The 19,368-nt window shown below is 39.0% G+C and overlaps 1 protein-coding gene across 8 annotated transcripts in view; it reads left to right on the forward strand.

Annotated features, from left to right (window-relative positions):
- Positions 1 to 18,943, forward strand: part of PSEN1 (presenilin 1) — a 73,492-nt gene extending 54,549 nt beyond the window's left edge. For all 8 annotated transcript variants that reach the window (XM_008543745.2, XM_070593745.1, XM_008543741.2 and 5 more), the window contains 5 exons: positions 1,952 to 2,050; positions 4,820 to 4,906; positions 8,470 to 8,643; positions 16,093 to 16,211; positions 17,690 to 18,943. In XM_008543745.2, coding sequence (XP_008541967.1) covers positions 1,952 to 2,050; positions 4,820 to 4,906; positions 8,470 to 8,643; positions 16,093 to 16,211; positions 17,690 to 17,845 — 635 coding nt within the window. In that variant the 3' untranslated portion in view covers positions 17,846 to 18,943. The remainder of the gene's footprint in view (positions 1 to 1,951; positions 2,051 to 4,819; positions 4,907 to 8,469; positions 8,644 to 16,092; positions 16,212 to 17,689) is intronic.
- Positions 18,944 to 19,368: the final 425 nt, after the last annotated feature.

Raw genomic sequence — 19,368 nt, forward strand, 5'->3', positions numbered from 1 at the left:
TCTGGGCCCTCTAGAGTATCCCCTACTGGAGAGGGTAGCCTCTTCTGTCCTCGGTCCCTTGCCAGTTGACAAAGTGCTAGAGGAAATCACCCCTTTCTTGGATCCCTGGCTACCTCAGGAGCCCTTTGGGATCAAGTGAGTGAACAGCAATAGGAGTTTGTACACTTTATGGACAGCATCAAACTACATGTGATGGAGCTGACTGGAGAGCTCCTACTTTTCTTAATCCAGATGTCCTTGATCAAAGAATAGGATCCAAGGGTCAGCAAAATTAGCTGAACTTTGGGCAGTCATCTTGCCCTGGTTAACAATTGGCTCCATCGGTGCGTTTTTACAGACTCTTGGGCCATTGTCGTCGGTCTGGCCATCTGGTTCTACTAACGGTAACAACAACAATTATTTATCCAAGATTTCCTTCTTTGGGGAAAATAACTGTGAGAATCTCTTGCCTCACGGACACCCAAAATATAAATCAAGGTTACATGTGTCTCTGTACATGTTAAAGCCACAGTACAGGCCTCCCTTTATCCACTTTGAAGTTCCAGACATTGTTAATAATGACCATTTCACTTCTAAAACTATGCAACACTGGGCTCTTGAACAAGATGTTCATTGGAACTTTTACCCCCCTTACCAATCACAGGCTGTAGGCCTCTTAGAGCGCCTTTATGACGTGCTTAGACAAGTTAAAATTTAATTACATGAAACATGGTGTATTTCTAAATCCAAGGGAGTTTATCATTTAGCAATTCTACAAGGGGGAGAGTATCATAAAACCAAGACAGTTAAAGTACATGGCTGCCTCAAACAGGTTGCCAGTCTCATTAATTCAGAGCATGGCAGATTTCCTTTTCTCATTCAAAACAAATTGAAGTGAAAGCATTGAGAGTGGAGATTTCTTTGTGTGTGTGTTGTGTTATTTTATTAGCAGTCATAGTGATATACGAGGAGAATGACCACTTGCAGGCATGAGGGTGTTTTACTTAAATGCATCTGGATAATAGTAATGTCAACACAAGCTATCAGGTCTTTTACTGTGTTTATACTTGTGTTGTGTTTACACAACACAAGGTTTATAAATTCAGCTATACCTGTTTTATATTTTTAAGTGTTTGAAATTATTTTCTGTATTTCTATATTCTAAATTCACATGACACAGAAAATGTAAGAAAAATTGCAGTTGATAGAAAGAGATGATGGTAGAATCAAAAATAATTTAGGCATATTGCTTCCTCTCTGAGTTGCTGTTTTTGTAAAATAAGCCACTTTTTAGCACCACATGTATTCTGAGACCTGAATATTTATGCAGTGCTTTTGAGAGGAGAACTAAAGAAATACCCAACTTTCTCATGCAAAGATTTATTAGTTATTTTGTTTTGTTTAAATTTACTACCCTCTTATTTCAAATATCCCTAAGCAGTACATAGGCTATTTTTAAAAAAGAGCAGGGACGGATCTCTTCTACTCTGTTCTTCATATTTTGAAAAGTTCAGCCAAGTCCCCTCTATTAAATTCCTCTCAGAGTAAAGCTGCTATTTGTGACTTAGAGGTGTGATTTGTTTGGAAATGGCTTGTACTTGTATCTGCTTATTGGAAATTGACAACTGCTCTAGAATAGTTCTGTCTTGTCATTATCTCTGCCTCTTTTCTTCAACCTGGGGAGACTTATTCCCAGAACCCAGTGATGATACATTCTAAACTACCCAAATAGCAGTCAAAACCAAAGTGAAATCTGCATGGATCTTCTTTCTATATGTGGTTTTGTGTATTTCGTTTGTGTTGTTTCTCCCCCCCTAGTTTACCTGCTATTTGTTTCATATTCGTTCAACATCTTTTTGTTTAAAAAAAATGTTAAACCTTTTCCCTTGGTTAATTCTTCCTTTAACACATCCGTTTGCAAGTTTAGTCACTGCATTTTTTTCAGATATCTTTTCTGTTTTTCTCTTTCTAGATTTAGTGGCTGTTTTGTGTCCAAAAGGTCCACTTCGTTTGCTGGTTGAAACAGCTCAGGAGAGAAATGAAACTCTCTTTCCCGCTCTTATTTACTCCTGTAAGTATTTTGGAATGAGGTTAAATTAGTAATCAGCTGAGAATTTATGGGGATTCACACACGTAATTATGGTCATTATCATGGTGCTTTCCCTCGTCTTAAATGCATGGATAGCTTTAGTGGAACTCCTGCACATCTGCCTGTTTCCTTGCAAACTCTTAGCTTCTCCCTGACATTGGTTCCAGAGAGTTCTCAATATGTGTAGAAACAGAAGAAATATTTAGAGATTAGAGAGCTAGTATTCTCATTTAAAATCTTACTAGTCAAGAGTTATAATGTCAGTTATATCTCAATGAAACTCGGAGGGGGCAGTTATGAGCACTTGTTATATACATATATTGCAGGTGAATCTTGCCCTAGTTTATGGAAAGAATTGTCCTGTTTCCTCAGAATGTGTTTGCTTTTTCATTTTAGAGTCTATTTCTTGTTTAAAAATACAGTCCTTTTGTGCATTTGTATACTCTTCTCCATTTAAGGGTATTTGGTTTGCAAAAGGGTCTTACCCTCAGGAAATGTGAGCATGCTTGTTTGTCTTCTATTTCCGTTGTTCTGACAGGAAAAATGCCACCTAATTTTTGAACTAAATCATTCTTTCATAGCAGTCACTAGCAGAGGTGGTCTCCTCTGGTAGCTTATCAAAAATGAAGCTAACAGGGGCTGGCCCCGTGGCCGAGTGGTTAAGTTCGCGTGCTCCGCTGCAGGCAGCCCAGTGTTTCATTGGTTCGAATCCTGGGCGCGGACATGGCACTGCTCATCAAACCACGCTAAGGCAGCGTCCCACATGCCACAACTAGAAGGACCCACAACGAAGAATATACAACTATGTACCGGGGGGCTTTGGGGAGAAAAAGGAAAAAATAAAAAATCTTTAAAAAAAAAAAAAAAATGAAGCTAACAATTCCTTGAGGTAGACCATTTTATGTGAAGCTTTTCTTTGATTTCATATCAGTTTGGGGAGTTTTTAATATGTTAATTTTTAAATTGCATCTTTTTCTGTGGATCTAAGATGTTTGGTGTTAAGTTGAAAATCAGAAAGTGGGAGTTTGAGGTATTATTTTAGTGGCATTAGTTCATTCAACAAATATATATTCTGTTCATAATCATTTACATCAGGGGTTAGCAAATTACTACCTGCAGCCAAATCTGGCCACAGCCTGTTTTTGTACAGCCTATAAGCTAAGAATGTTTTTTACAGTTTTAAAGGGCTGTTAATAGAAAGGAACAAAGAAGAATATGTGACAGAGACCGGATGTTACTCACAAGCCAGAAATGTTTACTGTCTGGCCCTTTACGGAAAAAGTTTGCTGACCCCTCATTTCCATGGTAATATTAAATGTTAAAACGAAAGAGTTTGTAGCTATGTTTTTCCGTACTTGCCTAAAGAAAGAAAAAGAAATACCTGCTGCCTTCATTGCCAAGAAGGCTACAGAAATCTGTAAGCCTTGTACGTGGTGGTCGCCTTCTGTTTCTCTTCTTTGGGTTTGAATTTAAACAGTGTATTGCCTGCCTGGCTCATATTGACTTTGATCAATTAGGTGGGTTATCAGATAATGAAACTTGTTTGACCTCAAAATGGCAAAGCCATGGTGAATGAGTAAGTGTGACTATTGTAGAATCTTCAGCCTCTTTGCTAGTGTATTTTTTCATAAGTTATTCAAGAAGCTTAAGAGTATTAGGAACATGGATATAATTATAAGATCAGTGATAAAAAGCCAGAGAGACATAGAAGCCAAGTATCTTGTTTAAAGTTGCTTACTATGACCAGATTGGACTCAGGGTGCTGCTGGCGTTTGGTTCCTGCTGTAGCTCTGTATGGCACTTATTTATATGAATTTTTGTATTATTGTTTGTGTATCTTGAGGATAAATTCCCAAAAGTGATATTCCTGGGTCGAAGGCTTAATGCACATGTGGTTTTGTTAGATGTTACTGAATTCCCCTCCAATAGGAGCTATATGCTGTACCATTTTTCATTCCACCTACAGTATATGAGAAGCACCATTTTAAATTATGCACATTGTCAGATATTGAATCATTGTGATGTACACCTGAAACTAATAGGATATTGTATGTCAATTATGCTTCAATTAAATAAATATTCACATTGCCTCTTAACTAAAATGTGATAGAGATGTGTGTATATCTAAATCTATATAGATATATATGTATTTTTGTGGAAGGGATATAGAAAAGGCTAATTGACGATTCTCTTTATGTTGATTACTTTTAACCTTTTTTTTCTTATTTCTTGTGTGTAACAGAGTTTAACATTATTGAAAATCCCAGAAGCAAGGCATAATGTGAAGGAAACATATTCCACGCATCTTTAAAATTATAATCATCTGATCCTTTTATGAGCCCCAGTATGTCCACTAATTTAGTTCCAATAAGTAATTTTCATCAGTGAATTCACACTATTTTAGGATATTCAACTAGTCCAGCTATTGTTTCAGTGGAATCTTGCTGGCCTGAACAGTTTTCCCTCTGGTTACTCTGCAGGGACTGATAATGATGAGGAAGAGTTTTATAGTAGCAGCTGCAGTTTGGAAGCCACAGTAAACATTCAGCTTCAGAATTTTTTCTTTAACTGCCAAAATCAAAGAGAATCTTTTGTGATTTTTAATTTGCATTTACTTCTGATTGTTAAGGATTCTTAAGGCAACGTTAAGAAGATTGGTGATTTGTGTAGAGAAATACTGGCCTGCTGTCTATTTGTGGACTTCCCTTCTGTGTTTCGAGTGCTTACCTGGACTTTTGTCTTTCTCAACAGCAACCATGGTGTGGTTGGTGAATATGGCAGAAGGAGACCCAGAGGCCCAAAGGAAGGTATCCAAAAACTCCAATTATAATGCACAAAGTAGGTGACTATTTGGTTATTTCCTGGTTTTTTGGGGTCTTTGTCATCTTATAGGCTAACAATGAGTTATAAAGCAATGGTTTTAACCTCTTTTTGGTCATGGACTTTTTTGAGATTCTCTTGAAAGCAGCGTTAATACCCAGTAAATACAGGTAAATATTTAAGGAGTTCAGATGCTCTAAACCCAACAGTGCAGCCAAGGCACCCTCAGTTAAGAATTTCTGCCGTTAAATACCATTAAAACCAGCGTGGAACGAGTCATATTGAGGCTATGATTTAAAAAAGGAAAAAAGCTTGCTCTCCAAATATGTAAAAATGAGAACCTCTTGTCTGACGTAGCTGGAATAACTGAAATATAATTTGATTTGAGATATAATAATGTTTATACGGAGAAGATAAAATATTCCAGGTGGACATGACTTTGTGGAGGAGAAGAATAATGATGACTAGAGTGGGAGATCGAAAGGCCTTGTGAACACTACAGAACACGTTAAGGAGAACATAAGTTAGGAGTTGTTATTAGAAAGTTGAGGAACAACAACAAAAAATGAACACACAGATACAGAGATTAGATTGGTGGTTACCAGAGTGGAAGGGGGAACGGAGGAGGACGACAGGGGTGGTAGGGCACACATGTATAGTGACAGATGATGATTGGTCTTTGGGTGGTGCACATGATGTAGTCTACACAGAAATGGAAATATGTTGTACACCTGAAATTTATTTATATAATGTTATAAACTGATGTTACCTCAATAGAAAATAAAATAAAAAATAAAATGTCATAAAATGTGTGTGGGCGCACATGGGGGGAGTGTGTTAGATTAAAATAGAATTAAAAAAAAGAAAGTGAGAAATAACAACTCTATATATAGTCAAGAAGAAAGGAAACTTTTTTTTTTTTTTTTAAAGAAAAGCAAAGGGCTAACCGTATGAGGAAGCTAAAAAACAGGCAGAATAAAGGTTGATGAGAGAAGAGAAAAAGGCCTTAATTAAGTGGCTTTTTGTGAGGAAAGGGAGAGTTTAGGTTTTATAGAGCCAAGAGAACTGCTGGTTTAGCATTTGGGTAATGTGAAGAGGACACTTTCAACTGGGAGTTCACCGCTGGGACTCAAGGACATCAGGCCCATTCTGCAGTGAGCAAGGCAGCAGAACAAGGTGGCCTTAGGCTGTTAGTAGGCCTACGAGAGAAGTAGGAAATGTCCTGGAAACGATTGCTACAAGTCTGGTTATTGTGTTAGTCTGTTAAGCTAAAGAAAATTAAAAGATTAGTTGTCTATGAGTGTATGTGTATATTTTGTGAGTATGAGTGTGTTTTTGGTACATCAGGATTTTATCCCTTTGACAAATGTTGATTGAGGACCTCTGTGCCTGGTGTTTTGCTAGGCACTGGGGCTTAACACTGAACAAGATGTCCTATCCCTGTGGAGCTTGTCACCTATTTGGAGAGACAAAAATGTTCAACAGATAATTCCACAGATAATCATACAGTTGCGATAAGCACTACGAAGGAGAAGTATAAGTTCCTATGAAAGTTTATAGTGGAGGAATTTCATTTATTCTGGAAAGTCAAGGAAGTGTTAATAGGAGATGGCTGACCAAAGAGTGGAAGAAGAGTTTTCCAGAAGAGGAAACCACATGGGCGAGGGCCTTGAAGTGAGAAGGAGCTGGAGGAACTGCGGAGGTCCTGGGGGTGCTGGTGGTGTTCTGGGTGGGGCTTCCCCTCACACTGCAGGACATTTAGCATTCCTGCTGCCTCATCCACTGAATGCTGCTAGTGGCTTCCAGGCACTGCAATAGCCAATAACTCCTCCGTCCTAGTTATTTCCAAACACCTCCTGCAGAGGAGATGCTACCCTCAGTTGAAAACCACTGTGTTAGAAGACCTAGAAATTAGATTGGAACAGAAGGACATAGGACTCCAAAAGGGATGTCCGTACAAGGAAGAAAATGAAGAACTGAGAGATCGTCTGAGTGTTTGAACTCTGACAGAGAGTTTGCAGATGAATTAGTCACAGGGAAAACAGAAAATTTGTTAAGGGAAAAAAGGAGGCAATTTTTCAGGGAAAACAAAAAATTGTATAAAAGATGCAAATGTAATTATATTCTGGCTGTGGCACAGTAGTTTAGTTGTGGATACTATATGCATAGTGATCATTTAAAAACTGAACATAAAATTATGACATGGAGAATATGGGGAGAGTTAAATTTATATGTGTACATAAGCGCGACGGAACTAGTGCTTTATCTTCTCTATAAGAAGTGACTAAGTGCCTAAAATAAAAACATCAAGATATAGCACTGTGAGCATACTATTTATAATTAATTAAGGAAGTAAATACCGAAAGAAATAGCTGGAACGTTTGAAAGTAGGAGTTGAGGATTAGGAGTGAGAAGGGATGGGACAGAGCAGGGACTGCTGTTCTTATTTATAAATGTTATGCTTATATGATTTTATGAACTCCAAACCAGGGAAGATTCAGGTTTTGTGGAGACCTGGTTAAGAAAAAGAATACAAATTAGAAATGCAAAATTGCTAGGGCTCCTCCCAGTCCATGCAAGTGAGAGGCCTGAAGTGTGCAAGCTTTATTTATTCACAGTAAATGTACCTCTGCTATGAACTTGTGTTACTTTTATAAAAAATAAAGGAGAAAAAAAAGTATTAGCAACTTCACTCGTGTATTTTAATTATTGAAGTATGGAAGGTTCTCAAGACTGTCATGCTCACAATTTTCAGTCAGGCTGACAGTCATGATAGTGAAATGGCTACCCCACCAAAAACTCCCTCCCCACTTTCCCACCCCTCCCCCTCCCCCAGTAATGGTCTGCTTTCTAACTTAATCACTAAAGCCGGTGGTGAGTGCCGTCAGTTAGGAAGCTTTCGGCTGCAAAGATCAGAAACCCAATTCAGGTGCTTTAAACAAGGAAGCAATATGTTCTCTCATGTGACCAGAAGTCATGAGGTGTGGGGATTTGTAGTTGGTTAATTTTTGTGGCTTGTTGATGTTATCAAGGGCCCAGGTTCTATTCCCTCTTTCTGCTCTGCCATCTTTGGATATAGGCTTGATCCTCAGCCCACTGCTCCTCATGGTCATAAGATGACAACTGGAGTTCCAGGCATCATACCCAGATAAGACAACATGCAGGGGAAGAAAGGGGCTGATTGTTTCTTACTTGAGTCTCTCGTAAAGAGTGAGAAAAATTTCCCCAAAATTCCCCGCAGACTTCCTCACCATGCATTGGTCAATACCAGCCCCACAGCTTTAGAGCTTTCAGTGAGAAGAGGAAAGCTGGGATTACCATGCTTGGCTCGGATTGATCAGAATTTACCACCAGAGTCACGTGGGCTGGGAGTGGAAACCCAGACAAATGGGGACTCTGACCTCCAGAAAGGACTCTTGAGCAAACAACCAGCAGGCACTGCTACAGCCCGTGATTGGTGATTTGAGCCAGCTAACTAGTTATAATGATAGTTGGGTAGCTACTGTTTCAATGTAGTTTTCTTAAAGGTATTAAGAAATTTTTCTAAATATTAGAGCTGTAATTTTCACTTTGTCTTGAAGGCACAGAAAGTGAGTCACAAGACCCTGTGACAGAGAGTGATGATGGCGGCTTCAGTGAAGAGTGGGAAGCCCAGAGGGACAGTCGCCTAGGACCTCATCGCTCTACAACTGAGTCACGCGCTGCTGTACAGGAACTTTCCAGCAGCATCCTAGCCAGTGAGGACCCAGAGGAAAGTATGTGCATTTCTGTGTTGAAAAGTCATGGATTCCTTTAGGTGCTCCATTCTCAAACTCTCCACTCTAGTGTTACAGTCTAATTCTAAATGACAGTACAGCTTTGAGTGGGAAATATTAATAGTTGGTGCTTTTCTCATAGTTAAATTTGTTAATGGGCCAAATTCTGCCCCTCAGATTTTTGAAATTGGTCCTTTACAGCCTGAGCTTTGGCATTTGTTTTATTAAGGTAAAAGGTTTTTTTGAAATTATTATTGCAGTAAGACTTCATGGCTGCAATATATTTGTGTACAAAGAATTCATCAATATATTTCCCTCTTTGCTGTGCAGAGACCTGTGGATTTGAATGTTTCAGCCTTTTTCATCGTTATTCCCTTTGTTGACAAGCACTATATTTTATTGCTTTTAAAGAAAATCAGAGGGATTTATGTGATGGGCAGATATGCAGGAGTGTGTTCAATGTCTCAGATATGTTGTTATTTAGATAGACTTTGGTTATTAGCACTTAGGGCTTTTTGGGAACATTATCAGCCCTGAGAGCCCCTTGGTTAGGACTCAGTCATCTCTACAATTAGTCTTGGTTAGAGATGTGATTTATTGAATAAGAGATTGGCACATTTTCCAACTAAGTTATTAGTTTTTTCATTTTCACAAAAGTGAAACTTGATTAAAACATTATAGCAAAAATATTTCGTTTTAAAGAAGCAAACGCCTAGATTTTTTAGCTGCTTTAATCACTGATCTGATTATTATGACCTTGACATTATCCTTCAGCTTGAGCAGAAGAGTTCTTAGAGCTCACCCCTAACCTTTGAACTGGTCAGAACCTAGGCATATCCACGTCTTTGGTACTTGGCTGAGTTTTGCAGGTGTTAGAGCCCGCGGCAGCCTGCGACTTTCACACTCTTGGGACACTAGGAGTAATCGCCTTGTCTTACAGCCAGGCTCGAGCTCGCCTGTGCTGGATTTTCTCTGCCTGCAGTTACCACCGTAATTAGGTTGCCTCTTCTGCTCCTCTCCTCTTTTCTCAAAGATGCCTAGAGCCAAAAGAAAGAAGTAATACAGCTGTTGAACACAGCAGCGAATGATTCTTTCATGGCTGCCTTTTCAACTTGAAGATTCTGTCTCCCGATCATCTCTTCATCTCTTTTTTTTTTTTTTTAAAGAAAACCCAAGTATTGCCCCTCCTAACGTCAGATTAATATTTTCTTTATCTGAGGCCCATAGGAACTAATAATTGACGTTCTTTCCTTATCTTAGCATCCAGCACACACATAACCATCTCTGATTTTAGTGTTTTAAACTGGACTTATGGTTACTTAGGAAAAAGTCTCGGTTCACATTAGAATTTGATTTCTGAAAGGCACATACGTCTTCCAAAACAACCTTTTAAAAGTCAACATTGAGTCAGAAAACTGAGCAGAGTTTTTAGTTAGAAATGTAAAATGTTTTTATTCAATGTGAAGGCAAGTGGTCTTCCAGCAAATTTCAAAATATACTTCCATCAAACATGCCGGTAACAGGCTCATCCCAAGTGTACTATTGATAGACTTAAAATTGATCAGAGTAGTGAAATTAACCTGTTGTTTCCAGGAGTGGAAATTTGACACATAGAGATTCTTTTCTATAACCTCAAGGAAAGAGAGGGAGATGGATTTTGCTATTTTCTTCAAGTGGGGGAAGAGATTTTAGTAGTAAAAAGGTAAATTAATAAATTTCAGGCAGTTTTTAGTATGTTTATATTTACTAAGATAACAGGGGATGTGAGGGCAATCTGGCTGCGACATGTGGCACCCCGTTGATCGCCAAGGATTCAGCTGATCTGGCTGGCTGGGTGGGCGTCCCCTTCCTCCCTCACTGCTCCAGATGTGTCCCTCCTGAAGCTGCACGGTTAGTCAGAGAAGACGACCTGCACTGATAGAGGAGGACCATTCTTCGGTCAAGGGTATAGGAGTAGCTGTGCTTCTGTGCCAGAACCTCCAGACAAGCTCGCAAGGTCCATTTGGAGGAGAACATAGGGTAGTCAGGCTTCCCAGACTCATCCAAATGTGGCGCCGCATGTGGCAGTCTGCCTTTCTTAAAGAAAACATAATAGGAAATATTCATTACTGTGTGATGTTATTATATTGAAGTTAGGCGCATATGCTGCTAGAGGTCATTTAGAGAAGTCTTACAATTAAAGTAAATATTCACAATCATTCATTGTCTTTACCAGCAAATGCCCCTTTTAATATTAAAGGAACACCATAATTACCTAAAATTACTTTTCAGAGTTGGCAAAAACAAAACAATAGAAGGCCTAGACTCCCATTAGCAAATAGCAGGAAAATCCGAGCAGCCGATGTCAGCGTTAGCACTTGGCAGTGGAATCCTATTAATTCCTTGTGTCTGACTTCAGCAGTTTCCATTGCGTGATTTTAGTTGTTTGGCTATGGCATATTTTGACTGAGTGAATCAAAAGGAGCTGTTTAAAGAAAACAAATTCCCGAGCAATATGATTTTTCTTAGGTTCTGTATACTGAGTCAGTCTCTTCTGGTTATAGGTAAATAAAATTTGTCACTTCAGTAAGTACCTATAGAAAAACAGTGATGGTTACTTCTTTGTTTCTTTATTTTAATTTTGCTAATAAAATCTGCATCTCTCTGTTAAAATGAATTCTGTGAAGTATAACTATAGTATTTGCCATAGTATTGCTATTATTTAAACAAATGTAAGCCTTTAAATGAAAAAAATGTGGTCAGAATTTTAAGATTAATTCAATACATTATTTTTGTTTATTTTTTGATAGATTTATTGAGATATAATTCACATACTATACAATTCACCCATTTAAATTGGTGGCTTTAGTATATTCATAGAATTATTCAGTTGTCACCACAATTAATTTTAGAATGTTTTCGTTACCCCTGAAAGAAACCCCACGCTCCTTAGCGGCCCCTCGCGACCCCTCCCTCCCCGCCTGTTGAAAGTGTGCAGTGCACTGGTTTGTACTGTATTCACAGACGTGTGCAACCATCACCACGAGCAAAGTCTGGAACATTTTCATCACCTCAAGATCAAAGCCCATTCCCATTAGCCTCACGCTTCCCAACACTAACTAGTATACTATCTTAGTAGATTTGCCTGTTCTGGACATTTCGTATAAATGGAATCATGCAATATATGGTCCTTTGTTTCTTTTGCTTAGCGTAGTGTTTCCCAGGTTCGTCTGTGTTGTAGCATATATCAGTGCTTCACTTCTTTTTATAGCCAAAAAATGTACCTTTGTATGGGTATGCCACATTTATTATCTATTCATCAGTTAATGGACATCTGAATTGTTTCCATTTGGGACTGTTGTGCATAATGTTGCTATGAACATTCAAGTACACGACTTTGTGTGGACATATATTTTTATTTCTCTTGGGTATATTCATGGGAGTGGAATTGCTGGGTCTTACAGTAACTCTGTGTTTAACCTTTTGAGAAATTGCCAGACTGTTTTCCAAAGCAACCATACTATTTTACAATCCCACCAGCAGTGTATGAATATTCCAGTTTTTCCACATCCTCACCAGTGCTTGTTATTATCTGTCTTTTTGAGTATAATCATTCTCGATATGAAGTGCTATCTCATTATGGTTTTGATTTGTATTTCCCTGATGGCTAATGGTGTTGAGTATCTTTTTGTATGTTTTTTGGCCATTTGTATGTTTTCTTTGGAGAACTGTCTATTCAGATCCTTTGCCCATTTTTTTTCATTTTTTTATTATTGAGTTGTAAAAGTTCTTTATATATTCTAGATACAGGTCACTTATCAGATAAATGCAAAATTTTTCTCCTGCATTATTTATTTATTTATTTATTTTGAGGAAGATTAGCCCTGAGTTAACATCTGCCGCCAACCTTCCTCTTTTTGCTGAGGAAGACTGGCCCTGAGCTAAGATCCATGCCCATCTTCCTCTACTTTATATGTGGCACACCTACCACAGCATAGCTTGACAAGCGGTGCCACATCCGCACCCGGGATCTGAACCGGCAAACCCCGGGCTGCTGAAGTGGAACATGTGCACTTAACCACTGCACCACCGGGCCGGCCCCTCCTGCATTATTTTTAAAAATTCATTTCTATAGCTTTTTTTTCCCTAAAGAACTTAGTTTCTCTTAGTTTCTCATAGCACTCAGTGTTTGCAATCGGAAGTCTTTCTAAGGCTCTCATTTGTTTAGGCTCTGTATGGGCCGTGAACTTTTCCTGTATTGTTTTTCACTCTGATAACAACCCTATGAAATAGTTCTGTAATCCCCATATTATAGCTGAGGAGTTTGAGGATTAGAGAAGCTTGTCCTGAATCACACAGGTACTTAAATAGTAGAGCTGGGCTCTTCTGCACACCTGAAGCTGGTGAGTATTCATCAGTCTGGGAAGGTTAGCAAGTTACAGGGTCACTAACCCTGTAGTTCATAGTGTCCAGTTTCTTAGGTCCTGTGTTTATTTTTTCCACTAAGGAAGACTTCACTCTGGCTTTCATGATTTAGGAAGAACCCTGATTTCTCAGAAAGGTGATCTTAACCAGCACTCTGTTTCTTTCTCTCCCACATGTGGAGCAGACTGTACTTCTCAGGGTCGGTCTCTTGGAGGTGGTTTCTCTAACTCAAGCAACAAAACTTTCAATACCAGGATCAAATTTCAGTTGGGAATAGTTACTTAACAACCAGAAGGATGAAAGCCAATTGTAAAGCTTTATGGATTAATATTGGACCCCAAGTCAAAGCATATCTTTTGAATCCCTGGTTCAGTCTTTGCTTGATTGTTTATCATTTTTTAAGGAACTTGTAAGGTTAAAAATACTGTTTGACAACAGAAAATCTAGGGCCCTTGCATTTCTGTGTAAATTTTAGGATCAGCTTGCCAGTTTCTACAAGTTGATCCTAAAATTTATTTGGAAATGAAAAGAACTTAGAGTACCCAAAACAATTTTGAAAGAGAAGAAAAAAATTGGTGGACTTAGATTATCTGTTTTCAAAACTTACTCTAAAACCATAGTCATGAAGACAGGAAAAGGGAAAGGCATATAAATCAATGGAACAGAATTGAAAGTCCAGAAGTAAACCCGTACATTTATGGTCAGTGATTTTTTACAAAGGTGCTGAAACACGTAATTCAATGGGAAAAGGATGTAATCTTTTCAACAAATGGTGCTGGGACAACTGGATATTCACATGCAAAAGAATGAACAGAAACGCCTGGCTCACCCTGTCCATCATGCACACAATCAAAAATTAACTCAGCAGGGATCATAAACTGAAATGTAAGTGGTAAAACTATAAAACTTCTAGAAAAAAACATAGGAGAAAAACTTCATGACCTTGAGTTGGGCAAGGAGTTCTTCAGTACAACACTGACAAATAGAAGAAGAAATTGATGGATTGGACTTTGTCAAAATTTAAAACTTTTTGGGGGCTGGCCCAGTGGGATAGTGGTTAAGTTCACTCACTCCCACTTCAGCAGCCCAGGGTTCGCAGGTTCAGATCCTGGGCATGGACCAGCACCACTCGTCAAGCCACGCTGTGGCAGCACCCCACATAAAATAGAGGAAGATTGGCACAGTGTTAGTTCAGCAGCAGTCTTCCTCAAGCAAAAAGAGGAAGATTGGCAACAGATGTTAGTTCAGGGTCAATCTTCCTCATGAGAAAAAGAATTTTTAAACTTTTGCACTTCAAAAGATACCATTAAGAGAAGAGAGATTTGTACACCCTTGTTCATAGCGACATTATTCACAATAGCCATGAGGTGGAAGCAATGCAAGTGTTTATTGACAGATGAATGTATAAACAAAATGTGGTACATACATATGATGGAATATTATTCAGCCTTAAAAAGTAAGGAAATTCTGTTACATGCTACAACATGGATGAGCCTTGAGAACATTATGCTAAGTGAAAGAAACCAGACACAAAAAAACAAATAGTGTATGATTCCATTTCTATGAACTACCGAGTGTAGTCAAACTCAGAGACAGAAAGTAAAATGGTAGTTGCCAGGGGCTGGAGAGAGAGAGGAAGGAGGAGTCATTGTTTAATGGATACGGAGTTTCGGCTTTACAAGATGAAATGAGTCCTGTGGTTTGATGATGGTGATGCTAGCACAACAGTGTCAGTGTACTTAATCCCATTGAACTGTGTATTTTACCGCACTGAAAATTTTCTTTATCATTGAAACAAGGAAAAGAAGCCCCAGACTGAGAGAAAATATTTGCAAATCATGTTGCAAGTCTGTTAAAGAACTTGTATTTAGGATATATAAAGAATGCTTACAACTCAATAACAGGAAGATAAACCCAATTTAAAAATAGGAAAATGATTTGGATAGACGTTTCACCAAAGAAGAAATGTAATGGCTAATAAGCACGTGAAAAGATACTCAGTATTAATCAGAAGGGCTGTAATCAAAAAGACTAGAAATACCAAGTATTGGTGAGGATGTGAAGAAACCGGAACCCTCATGCATTGCTGGTGGGAATGTAAACTGGTATAGCCACTATGGAAAACAATTTGGCAGTTTCTTAAAAAGCTAAACATAAACTTACCATGTAACCAAGCAGTTCTACTTCTAGGAATCTACTCAATGGAAATGAAAACAATCTGTGTACACTAATGATGGTAGTAGCATTATTCATATAACTGAATATAACCAAAAACTGAGAGTCCGTATGTCCATCAACTGATGAATGGACAAACACAATATATCCATACACTGGAAAACTATTCATCAATAAAAAGGAACAAACTACAGATACATGCAATGTCATGGATAAACTTCAAAAATAGTATGTTAAGTGAAAGAAGTCAGTCACAAAATATTTCCTATTGTATGAGTCCGTTTTTGTGAAATGTCTAGAAAAAGCAAATTTTTAGAGATAGAAAGCAGGTGAATTGTTGCTTGAGGCCGGGGTGGGAGTGGGGATTAACTGTAAATGGGCACAAGGTATCTTTTCTGGGGTGGTGGAAGTATGGTGGATTGTCATGGGGATTGCACAGCTCTATAAATTTTTTAGTCATTTAATTGTACACTTACAATGGGTGAATTTTATGAAATAAATTTTACCTCAATAAAGCTGTTTGGTTTTTTTTAAACAAAAAAAGAGGATCTATCTCCTAGGGGATCTTGTGAAGATTTATTAGAACAAGTGCTAGGTATAAACTTAGACATTTAGTAGATGACAATTGTTATTATTTTTGATATGTAACAGCAGCATCTGCTGTTAAGACCCTAGGCTCAGCCACATAGAATCTGAAACTCATAGAAACCAAAAAGGAAACGGAAAACCCAGCTAAAGCCTAATTTCCTATGATTATCTTTTGTTGACTTCTCATTCAGTGCAGGATGGAGTGAGGCAGTGACATTTTGAACTGTGAAATCGTTGCAGAGAGTGACAAACTTTTGTATTCGTGATCTTTCCCTTTTTCAGGGGGAGTAAAGCTTGGGTTAGGAGACTTCATTTTCTACAGCGTGCTAGTTGGCAAGGCTTCCGCAACAGCCAGTGGGGACTGGAACACAACCATAGCCTGCTTTGTAGCCATATTGATTGTAAGTATATTCGCATAAAACATGTCAGAACTGCTCATCTCCAAACTCTGCTGACGCGATCCCATTTTAACCCAGCTGGGCTGAGTGCTCCATCACCTGGGAGCTTTTGAAAACACAAATGGACCTCTACTGAGTAGTTCTCCACCTGGTCACACAGTAAAGTCACCTAAGAGCTTTAAAACTGTGCGTCCCGGGCCGGCCCGGTGGCACAGCAGTTAAGTGCACACATTCCACTTTGGCGGCCCGGGGTTCGCCTGTTCGGATCCAGCTGCGGACATGGCACCGATTGTCAAGCCATGCTGTGGCAGGTGTCCCACGTATAAAGTAGAGGAAGATGGGCACAGATGTTAGCTCAGGGCTAATCTTCCTCAAAAAAACCTGTGCATCCCCACCCTGAAATGTTCTTATTTAATTTGTTTTAATTGTGTTTTTGTCAGAGTTCCCCAGGAAATTCTAAGTACCTCTGATCAGAAACCACTGCTCCAAGCCCAGTGGCATTGATATGTAGGAAATTAACTGTGCTAGATCCGTCTTAAACGAGTCAGCAGATCCTTGCTCAGTCCCCAAGTTTGGTTTGCATTTAAATTTGCATTTAATGCCCGAATCTCCAGCATACAGTGTTCCTTTGGGCAGCAAATGTGGGGCAAGAAAAGCTAACACAATGCATGATCCCATGTAGACTTTGCTTATAGTGCCACCACGTGACCCCTGAAGCATTCAGAACTATGATTTAAGTAAATACCTTGTAAGATATTTCTTATTGCTATTTTTACTAAAGGGGTGATGTCTTTGATACATGTGAGTGAAGTTAGATGAGAGACTTATGCATTTATTTTGTGATTACGTTTGTGATTTATCAGGATAATATAACCAGTTAGAGTTATCATGTATTTTATTTCTCTTTTAAAGTTAGTTTTCTGGGTATGTCATGTGTTTTAAGAGAAGAAAGTTACTTATTTTGGATAAACCTGAAATGATGCTCAGCCTCCAGACTTCATGGTTAGCGTCTCAGTAACTGGGTAGAAATGGACTGTATTATGTGGCTGCTCTGTTTTTACAAGAATGCAATATATTCTTTGTAAACAAACTTTTATTGATTTATTCTATGAGCATCTCTTTGCCCCCACACAGCATGAAGAATGCTCTTCACCTCTGGGGTTTTAGCCAGCTAAACTAAACTCACAGTAGACACTCCAGTATTATTTAATTTTTTTCAAAAATCATTTTACTTATTTTCAGATTCTATTCCTTACCTAGAGTTAGGGGATGAAATATCAACAATGTGTGCATAATGAATTCTGTGTTCCAAAGGAAAATAAATGTTTCCAAATTTAATGAAAACATCTGCTCTAAAATTTAACCTCAAAGGGTAGTATTCAATTAACTAAATTAGAACCAAGACTTGCAATTGAGTTGTTTTACAGAAAATACTTTCATAATTATGTCTGAGTTTGTGTCTTTTCCCCTCTTTTCCACAGGGTTTGTGCCTTACATTATTACTCCTCGCCATTTTCAAGAAAGCATTGCCAGCTCTTCCAATTTCTATCACCTTTGGGCTTGTTTTCTACTTTGCCACAGATTATCTTGTGCAGCCTTTTATGGACCAATTAGCATTCCATCAGTTTTATGTCTAGCATCTTTGCAATTAGAATCCCATGGATTTTTCTCCTTTGACTATAATAAAATCTAGGGAGGACAAAGGTGATTTTCCTGAGTCCACATCTAACGAAGTCAAGATTCCCGGCTGGACTCTTTGCAGCTTCCTTCCGAGTCTTCCTGACCACCTGCGCTATTGGGCATCGGGAGGAGGTATCTACAGAAAAAGGTTTTGAACATACGTCACTGAGGTGTACTGAGTCCCTCAGTGCAAAAGCTACCACATTTGAGGGACAAGGAAGAGCGTTGGGCCAAGAAGTTGTCGTGTTCCCACAGTTTGGCCCTTGGTCACAGGTGGATTTTTACCAACACTGCAGATCTCAGGACTACCATTACCAAGAGGTTAAGTGAAGTGGTTCGAACCAAACAGAACTCTTCATCTTAAACTCCGTGTTGAAAATCAACCTAATAACTCTGTATTGAATTCTGAGCCTTTTCAGGGGCACTGTAAGGAGAACAGGCGCCAGCAGCAAAAGGGAAAGGTGGAAAGGGGCTCAAACTTGCACTTTCAGACTTTTCTTTGCTGCAGACTTACCCTTTTTAAATAAGACCTTTTTTCATCTTGAGTCAAGTCAGATGTGTAGGTTGATTTTGACAATTTTCGTTCTCAAGCACTGAAACTCATTACCATCTGTGGTTGCCATTTCTTCCCAAGGCCAGTCTGACCCTATTTGAGGTTGCTTTATCCTAAAAGTCTTAACCTCAGGTTCCAAATTCAGTAATTTCTGGAAATAATGGAACTATAACTCAACAATTCCCTATCACCCTTAGGTAAATTTTGGATTTTCCACAAAATTCTTAATTTTCAGACATACTTGTAGGTTTGCTTGTCCCCAGATAACTCCTTTGTTCCCCATCTCTCCCTTCACTCCCGCCATGAGCAGTTCTTTTATCCAGCAAATAAGACAGCTCTGTTGTAGCAGATGGTCCGGTTATCCTAAGGTTTACTCTGTGTGGTGCAAAGAATGTGTTATGAATCAGTGCTGTCAGCCTTGCTGTTGTAATTTCTCAATAGCAAATACAACGTGTGCCCAAAGACAGTAGAATTAAAGAAGAGTAAAACGGCTGGTGAAGCACTTTCTGTCCTGGTTTTTGTTTTTTTTTTTACTACAACCCATTGTCTCTGACAATAGGTCAGAATTTAATCCAATACCCCAAAGCTGGTAGCTTATAAAGTTCTTGAATCAGTTGTATCAGTACAAAGCGAGCTCACCGTTATTTCACTTGGTGAGCTGTGGGAGAACCGAGGGTCAGGAGAACCAGCTGCCAAGAGAAGAAAGAAGGGGCCTCCCACAGCCAAGGGGACCAGATGAGCTGATGTTCCGTGGGCAGATGTTGAGGACATCCGCGTTCTTCCTCAAGAACCTCACAATGGGTGTTTTGTGGTTTCCCTTCCGCATTGCCTTCCATTTCAGTGCACCTTTGTGAGAGTGGGGCGGTGGCGTTCAGGCCCTGTGCACTTCAGTTGGACGATGCACATACAGCCGTCAGCCTGTGGGCA

This window comes from Equus przewalskii, chromosome 25, assembly GCF_037783145.1.
Source record: "Equus przewalskii isolate Varuska chromosome 25, EquPr2, whole genome shotgun sequence".
Lineage (NCBI taxonomy): Eukaryota > Metazoa > Chordata > Mammalia > Perissodactyla > Equidae > Equus > Equus przewalskii.